We start from the raw sequence: 9,951 nt of genomic DNA, 5'->3' as shown, positions 1-9,951 counted from the left end.
AATGCCTTTAACACCATCAATTTTTTTTTCAAAAATATTTACATAACAAATATAAAATTTATCTTTTAATAAATTACAATTTTACCATCTTCTTTTTCTTTCCATTTTCTTTCTTTTTCTTTCTCTTTCATCATTCTTTTTCTTATACACATTTGAATCTAATTTTTTTTTAATATTTTCAGAAATTCATTTTCGAGAATACAACATAATTTTTTATGTTATATTTTTGAAAATCAGGTTTCTTGGAAATAGATTTTCAAAAACTTTAAAAGTTTTTTGAAAATGGATTTCCGAAGATTTAAAGCCTTTTTAGAAATGGAAATGGATTTTCAAAAACTTTAATAGCTTTTCGAAAATGGATTTTGGAAGACCTTTAGACTTCTTGAAATACATTTTTTAGAGTTTTAAAGGTTTTTTGAAAATCTATTTATGAGAAACTCGAATTATGAAGAATCCATTTCATCAATCTTAATTTACTTTTCGCATGCATTTAAATCAAATTAAATAAAATAAATTTTGAAATCTTACTTTTAATCAATGAAAAATTAAAAATAATGTAGTTTTTGAATTAATTTGGATTTGAGATTGAAGAGATAAGGAAAAAAATATTGGAGGTATGAAGAAAAAATTAATTATTGATGGATGCGATGCGTTTAGTAAAAATAAAAAATTTAAATTTAAATTTAAGATATATTTAATAATGAGATATATAAAATAAAAATTAAGCTGTAAATAGAATTCTCCATGAAGGAATTATAGAAGCCGGAGCCAATCTAGAAGTCAGACTTTTGGGCCTGGAAGCGCCAGCCTAAGCATTGGAAAGCTCGAATGGGGGACACAGTTTGAAGTACACCTTGACATTACTGATTACGGTTAAAGTTTTCACAGTTTAAAAAAAAAAAATCTGGGAATTTAAGGTTTCATATTGTACCATTTATAATTCCATTTTATTTATTTATTTATTATTAAATAAAGGCCTTCTTCTATCAAAAAAAAGAATACATGAGAAAGTAATTTTCAATTACAGCAAATAAAACAAAGGTAGTAGCCATTAGCAAATGTCAAACTCAAATAGTATAAATCTCTGTCCTTTCAAAACTCATTGACGCAAAGTGCACGAAATGTGAGTATAGCATCCTGGAATGCCAGCAACCAAAATTCCAAACAAATAAAGTTCAATTTCAATTGTAGTTAAGGTGTTTAGAATATACCATGCCTTATATCTATATTATATATAAATGCAAGCAATTAAGTTGTCTGTTGTTGTTCTTTCTTATTTTCCACTTTCATTTGATACCTCCCACTGATGCATTTTCTGCCTGGGGTCCATTCTTTCTATTATGGAAATCATAAGCAATTTTGATGGTCCAAAAAATTGGAGAAGAGAAAGATAATGGACTGCCCTGACTATTGCTTGATTGAGCCAACTCAATCCGTGTTTACACCGTGTAGCGTGTAGCATTGACCAGAATATTCCCCCCCCCCCCCAACTCCAAGCAAGAAAGCCCGACGCAAACACTTAAACACTGTTCATTATCCTTTAACGGGACAAACGGAAATCGTAAAAACGTTCTCACTATTTGGTCATTTTCCGCTCAGAATTTGCCTGTCTCACTTTTAAGCAAATCCCTCAACCCTTAAGGCTTAAGGGATCCTTTGCCCCTCCTGTGATTATTCCCTGCCCGGTCTCACCCTTTTTTTAGTCCCTGCTGCCTATCTCCTTCTCCCAAATATACCCTCCCCAGATGAGTACAAACTACATACTAAAAAAGCTTATTCTTCCCTACTCTTTTTACCCCAATACCCTCCCACCGACTTCCCTTTCAACTTATTTTATCCACTCTTCAAGGTCAATGGAGTAATTACGTTTTAAAGTAATAAAACCTCTTCGTTGAACCTATAAATGGCCTCGCCCATCTCCTCATCCCTTCGTAATGAACAACAAAGCCTGTCTTTTCTTCTCCCAAATTCCAGTTTAAACCTTGAAAGAAGCAGATTAATGGCCTCTCCCCATGAAATAGAGGTGACCATCTCCTCCGCCAAAGACCTCAAAAATGTGAATTGGCGCTACGGCCCGATCAGGCCCTACGTCGTCCTCTGGGTGGACCCAAAAAATAAGAGTTCCACCAAAGTCGATGAGGAGGGTGACACGTGTCCCATCTGGGACGAAACTCTGGTCATCCCTCTCCCTGGTCCCATCAACGACGATACCACTCTCTTCATCGACGTCGTCCACGCTGGATCTGAGGAGGATACCAAGCCTCTCATCGGCTCCGCTAAGATGAAGCTCCGAGAAGTCCTCGAAGAAGCCGGCTTTGGAGAAAGCCACATGAAAACGCTCCGCCTGAAGCGACCCTCTGGGAGACCCCAAGGAAAAGTTGATGTTAAAGTTTTCATCAGAGAGCCACGCTATCATGCTTATGATCCGTACCGGGCACCTCCCTACGCGGTCCCACCACCGGCTTCAAGAGACTACCAAGCAGCTCCGCCATCTTATGGTTATCCATACGCTCAGCCGCCACCGCCACAAAATCCTTACTACGCGGCCCCACCAACTGCCTACCCCTACAGTACGTACAATTATAATACTCAGCCGGCCTACGGTGAGGGAAGTGGTGGGTACTACGGGCAAGAGGAGAAGAAGAAGAGTAAGTTTGGAGGGATGGGGACAGGATTGGCTGTGGGTGCGGTTGCAGGGGCTTTGGGTGGACTCGCATTAGCGGAGGGTGTGGATGCGCTGGAGGATCATTTCGAAGATGAAGTGGCGGAGAAGGTTGAGGAGGATCTTGGATACGATGATGGTGGCGATGATTTCTAATTTTCCAGACCGTTCTCCAGGTTACAAGGCTGTTTATGTCAATTGATTTATCGTATTATAGTATAAGTATTTTTATTTAATCAATTGATGTAATGGCCATTCGTGGTTTTGGTTTGGTCTTTTTTATGATTTGCTTTTTGAGTTGATGGACATTTTAATAGTTGCTGTCGTAGGCGATAAGCTTTGGGTTTTGCATTGTGGGATTATGGCCCACTGCCCATGATGAAAAAGACATATTTGTCGGAAATAAAAGCTGAAGTTAGGCATCTTATGCCCACCGTAAAACACGGTCTTATGTATCGGATAATTACTTTATTATCAAAAGAAAAACCATTTTCGTCGGAAAAGAATAAAGCATATCGTATATGCTAGGGAATGGGCAAATTAGATACGATAAAAATAATAAAAGATTTAAATTTTATTATTTTATTTAGATAAAATTTTATATTTTTATTGTATTTAAATAAATTTTTTATATTTATTTGACATTCAAATAAATTTTTAAATTTTAATTTATATTTGAATAAATTATTATTTTTTAATTATTACTTAAATAAATTTTTAGCATAAATAAACATTATATTTGAAATAAAGACATACGTAAATATAAATCTAAAAATAAAAATTTATTTATACATAATAAAACTATAAAAATGTATTTAAATAAAATAATAAATTTTACGAACTCTTTTAATATTTTGAGCATACCAATTTTTTTTTATGTCATAAGTCGGTCGATGATTAAAATGTTACTGTGATTTTTAAGGGTGTATATATAGGGAAGGGATTTTTTTTTTCCTTTATTTAAAAAATATATTTATTTTATCTGAATAAATTATATATGGTTACATTCGTTTAAATTAATTTATTTTTTAGTTAGTTTATATTTATTTTTATATTCAATTTTAAAATATTAAATATTAATAATAGATTTAGATAAAAATATATTATTCACATCTAAAATTTTCACTATTTTGATAAATGGGGAAAAAATCTTTTTCGTACATATACTGATATATATGGTGAAGCTTTATATCCCAATAATTTTTTCTTCTCAAAAATAAAAGAATTGTACTAATAGGAACGTCAAAGTGGAAGCCTTCTTGATTAACTTGATGATTAGACTTAGACAGACGCTATGAATTTCATCACCGATTAGCCAAAAAAAAAAAAAAACTTAAATCACTGAGATTAAGAGTTAGAAAGGCTATTAGAAGGAGCAAAATTAGAAGTGTAAACGAGTCGAGTCGAGTTGAATAATGAGAAGTTTGAGTTCGAGCTCGAGTTCGACTCACAATTCGAGGTTTGATATTTGATTCGAACTCGATCGAGTTTTATTTTTCAAGTTCGAACTCGATTCGTGATCGAATTCAAACTATTCGAATTCACTCGATTAAGCTCGATTAATATGTAAAAATAAGTTCGATTCGTATACTCGACAAGAGTTCGATTATTTATATTCGAACTCGAACTCGAAATATTTTATTAATTAAAATAATAAAAATATATTTAAATATAAAAGCTCGATTAAGTTCACGAGTTACTCGAGTCAGATATAAGAATACTCGAATTCGACTCGATCGATAAGTCGAGCTACTCGAGCTCGAGTTCGACTCGATAATAATCGAATCAATTTTAAATTTTTTTCGAATCGAATTTGAATAATTTACGAATATTAATGTATCATTTATATCTTTAAATAAAACTCATTGTACACGTAAAGTCTAGAGTCAAGGCGTCCTTTTGATCTCCTAAGTATAAAATCTATTCGAAGTTCGAACCGTAAGCAGCCAGTTGTACCATGAGAACCCGCAGACACAAGGAAATTACTAATTACTACTAATTCGAAAAATATGCTGTTTGAGAAATCGTTGTTCTGATCTCCTTAGGTCCTTTTAGCATATAGCCTGAATGGTGTCCCATTGCTACTAGGCATGCGGGGTCCGGTCTATCTAAAATTCAAAATTTTTGGTAAAAAAATCAATGTCATAGATTTAAAAGATTATTATGTGTTCTTTGATAAATATATTTTATTTATATAAATTATTTTTATTTTTATAATAATATTTTTATTACTTAAAAATAATAAATTAGACTAAATTAATTATATTTATTATCTTTTAAATATCAAATATTTTTATTTTATATGAATAAGTTACAATTAATTTTATCAATAATACAAATAAAAAAAAGTAAAAAAATTAATTATTCATGAATATATTTTTATATCTTCTAATTACCCATGAAAAATTAAATGAAATTTAATGTAGTAAATAAAAAAAAAAAGAAATGAGTCATTAAATAGGTTAACAATAATGAGATCATTAAATTAATAAAGATTTGTTTTCTTTTTTAAAAGTGTTAACATATTAGGCAAGAATCGAGAATTTATAATTTTGAAAGAAAAATCACATTAATTTTATTTTTTTATTACTTATTGCGGTATACAGTTAATAATAATAACTTTTTAATATATTTAAGCTAATATCTCTTGATAGTAATATAAATACAAATGTTTTTTCAAAAAGAATATTAAACAAGCTGAATTTAACTATTTTTCAAATTTGTTTTATAACAATTTTATCTCTATTATCTTATAAGAAATTAACTTTATAATCTTACTTGCTATTCTTTTATAAGTTTATAGAGGTTTTGACTCATATTTTTTATTTGTGCAATTGTTAGATTTTATTTTTAAAATAGCAATTGTAGACATTAATTTTGATTGATGTAATTTTGTTTATAATAATAATAATAATAATAATAATAATAATAATAATAATATTATTATTATTATTATTATTATTATTATTATTATAAAAAAGAAAAAAAAGTAAAAAAAATATGTTGATTTCAACACTAGCAGCTGAAATCAAGCTGTCAAAGTGATATTTTCTCTCTGACACTGCCTAACTTGGTAGCATGAAATCCATTGATCAAAAGTCACCATATAGACCTCCAAATTTTTCACAAAAAGATTTCAAAAGATCTAGGACTTGAATCCCAAAAGCTCTATAAATAGAGCTAATTTATACAAAAGAAAAAGGAACAAAGGAAAAAACAAGGGATGGGAATACTGTAAAAAAAAAATCATAGTCCTCTTTAAAAAAGGAATCAACAGCAAACACAAAAAAAATTTCAAAAAAAAATCATTGAAAATGAAATTATCGATCTAGAAAGTTTAAGATTTTTGTTATAAAAAATTTGAGCTTGAAAGAGTGTTTAGAAATAAAAAAGATCAGTTTGTGAATTTTTGGAAATTTTTTGAAAATTTTTTGGGTCACCAAATTTTGGAAAAGTTTAAATTTTTTTGTGACTTTTGAAATTTTCGGTGATCGAAATCTAAAAAAAATGGTCGAAATCTGGGTATGGTTTGAATTTTTCTGTGTTAGTTGAAGTTTTCGGCTATCGGTGCATAACGACAACTAACCAAAAAATGGGCTCCACAGTGGCTAGCAAAAAAGGGTTACATTTTTTAAATAAAGACTCTGGGATAGAGAGAGAAAAAGAAAAAATTAAAAAAAAAACTAAAATAGGCTTTTTATGGGTATTCCAAAATGACGTTGTTTTAAGTGTTTGACCCATATCCGACCCGTATAGGATCCACGTGTTGACCCACACCCCAGCCCACCTACTTCACAGGTTTTTATTTTATTTTATTTATTTTGTGTTGATTTTTATGTTTATTTTTTCTATGATATTATTGTTATTATTATTATAATTATTTTATATTATTACTAGTAATAATTCTTTTAGAAAGAAATAAATAAAATAAAAATAAAGACCTAAAAAATATAATATGCAAAAAAATTAATAATAATAACTATTTAAGAAAAATAAAATTTTATTATAAGCAAAAATGTTATTTAAATTTCATCAAAGTGTTAGAATAATTTAAAAAATAATTTTTACTAAAAAATAATAAAATAAGAAAAATGATAAATATAATTATAATGATATATTGTTTAAATGAATCTTTTTAAATGTAATTTTTAAAGAAAGCTGAAAGAGTTTAGTTTTTTTTAATTATTGTAAGTAAAAATAATTTTTTCAGATTTCACCATAGAGTTGAGATAACCCAAAATTATTTTTACTAGAATAAAAGTTGATTTAAATAATGTAAAATAATAATAAAAAATGAAAATGAAATAATAATAATAATAATTAATATTTTGAATACATTTTTAAAAAATATAAAAAATTAAAATAGTTTGATTTTCTTTAATCCAGGCAAGAGATTAATATTTAAATTTCACCAGTGAGTCAAGATAATCTAAATTTTTTAATAAAAATAATAAATAATAAATAATACAAAATTTTAAAATAACCATAATAAAAATTAATTAATTAATTACTTTAACTATCAAAAAATAATTTTTAATTAGGATCTTGTTAGAAGTTGAGATGATCCTAAAATTTGTTTAAAATTTTTAGGATTTCATCGAAAAGTTGAGAATCTTAAAATTTATTTAATAAATTTTGAGAACTCACCAAAGAGTGTGAATGTTCCTAAAATCCTTTTTAAAATAATAAATAAAATATATTATGACGAAATTTCAAAAATTTTGTGAATAGCCAACTTTCTTGAAATATTTTTTAAATAATGATTTTCTATAAATTTCGTCAAAGCATTAGAGAATTTATAAAATATGAAATAATAATAATAATAATAATGTTAATTTCAAAACAAAGAAATATTTTTAAAAATAAATTTTAGAAAATTAAATTTAAATAAAAAAAGATCACATAATCAAAATTATAGAATTATACATGTTAAATTGGTACGGGGTGACGTGAGTGTGCTAATATTTTTCTCACTTGTACCCGTACTCTCGGACTTAACCCTGATTTCACAGACCTAAATTTCTTTTAGTAAATCTTAATTAATTTTAAAATTTTTGCTAAAAGATGATATTTTAAGTGATCAATTACACCCTACAAAATGATTGGTGATGACTTTGAAAATTTTCACCAAGTATAACGGTCGAGTCTTTTCGGATGAAAAATTGTTATAACAGCTTGGCGACTCCACTAAGAACACTTGAAAGTCAAGCTAAAAAATTAAACATGCATCATCCAAACTTTGATTTTATGATCTTTTTGATATTTAATTTTAATTTCTTATCTTATCTTAGAATAAAAAAGAGTAAAAAAATTTTTTTTTTGATGGTTTCATTTAGTTTTGTTATGTTATTGTACTTATTTTATATTATTGCTAATTATATTGTTAATTTTATTAATAATTGTTACGTCCCCTCACACACATGCACATTTGCATTCATGCATGAGCTCTAATCTTGGGCTCCCTAATCTATCCCTTTTTAGGAGGGAGTAATGTAACTACGCTTTCGTAAGGTTGTAATGCCTCCGCTTAGGCTAGCGAAATGCTTTCACTTAAGTTGAACCCTTTTCATCGACAACCCGTTAAGGGTGAGGATCGGGGGTCTTACTAGTCCAGAATGGATGACAGTGAAGATCAATTTGAGAACCTTTTTAGCCTGTGTTAATTACCAAATCATGCATCTCATGAACCAATTTTAGACAAGGCCATACCACTTTTGTAGATTATACCCTAAATTAAGACACATGAGGGAATATTTATTTTAATATGATTACTAACCCTATTTTGTTTTGCACTTCTTTTGTTTCATGATTATGCATCATCATAAACACTTGCATACGGGATGTGTTATTCAATATGCCAATATTAGTAAGAAAATTTTTTGTCTTGCTTCGAAAACACTATCATGATGTTTTCAGCTTTGAAGCTTACTATGTGTGAAGAGATCAATGTGGTGATAACTCTATCATTATAAGCCCAAATTAGAATGGGAAATTGTTTGAAAAAATCTAAACAAGAAATTTTACCTGAAGAAATCAAATTAAGACTTTAACAAAATGACATCTCTAAGTTGGTCAAGATCTGGCGCTATGTAACAACTCTTAAAAAAATGGCTTTCGAGGAAAAATACAATCATATTGCTTCACTTCTTAAGGTGTCTATGAAAAATCAGTTGATAAGAGCTTTAGTTTAGTTTTGAGCCTTGTACATTGATGTTTTATATTCAATGAGATAGATATGATCCAAATGATCGAAGAGTATACTACATTGCTATGATTGCATCTTTTTAATCCAGATAAAATCTATTGGCAAAGTCAAAAACTTGGATCTTGAAAGAAACTTTCTTGTATGAGTCAAAAACTTGGATCTCAAAAGAAATTTTCTTCTATGATGAAGGTCTCCACTCAGAATGTGAACTTATATATCCAAACAAAAGACAAAAATGATTGCATCCCATAGGAAATCTTATGTAATTTCATCATCAAACACTTAGAGGATGAACGAGGCATGAGAATGATAGCTTTAGCAATTTATGGCTTGATCATTTTTTTCAAAGGTCCTGAGGTACATTAAGTTATCAATAATTGACTTTTTAGAATAGGTGGACAATAAAATCAATCTTGTTCTTTCTATACTGGCAGAGACCTTTATATCATTAAATCACTATCGAATAAGAGGGTGACGCTTTATAGGGTATGCATAGTTGCTCAACATTTGGGTAAAAAGTCATATTCAACATCTTATAGGTAAATTTTATCCTGCTTAGAGTAATAAAAGTAGGCCAATTGAAGAATACTACAATGTTGAGTGGCCGGAATCAAAGACTAAGGAATAGTGAGTATTAACTTTGAAAAATCTCACTGGTGCTTAAGTTATATGGAGAGCTCTATAGATGCCATGATAAGCCATGTTATACAAGTGTGGTAACAAGCCATGAGTTCTACCCTTAGGACTGTGGAGAGGTATAAGCTATGCTCCAGCACTGGTTCATCGACAATTAAGATCAGGGTAATTTATCCCGATAACTCATGGGCTTTAGGAATTAAAATTCTCTTTTGAAAAATCAAGATTTTTGGGAAAGGTAAAAGAGATTATCAGAGAATGAAAGTAGAATTGAAGAGTAGATCGTGAGGGATATACAGACAAAGCCACACCTGAATATCTGATATAGAAAAGTCAACGGGTCACAAGCAAAGTTAGTCTAAAAAAATAGACCATGCCACCAAGAAGACACCTATTGTGAAAAGATTCTTGAAGATATGAAGATTATGAAGCGTAAATTTGAAGAAGA

General features: G+C 29.3%; 1 protein-coding gene across 1 annotated transcript; it reads left to right on the top strand.

Annotated features, from left to right (window-relative positions):
- The first annotated feature begins 991 nt into the window (after positions 1-991).
- On the top strand, positions 992-3,103 carry LOC111290650 (uncharacterized). The gene has a single exon (XM_022882053.2). The coding sequence runs from the start codon at positions 1,904-1,906 to the stop codon at positions 2,816-2,818; it is 915 nt and encodes a 304-aa protein (XP_022737788.2). The 5' UTR covers positions 992-1,903; the 3' UTR covers positions 2,819-3,103.
- Positions 3,104-9,951: the final 6,848 nt, after the last annotated feature.

The sequence above is a fragment of the Durio zibethinus genome, chromosome 11 (assembly GCF_047325235.1).
Source record: "Durio zibethinus cultivar Kanyao isolate XHJ-2024 chromosome 11, ASM4732523v1, whole genome shotgun sequence".
In the NCBI taxonomy this organism is placed as follows: Eukaryota; Viridiplantae; Streptophyta; class Magnoliopsida; order Malvales; family Malvaceae; genus Durio; species Durio zibethinus.
This window is presented reverse-complemented; position numbering and strand designations above follow the sequence as displayed.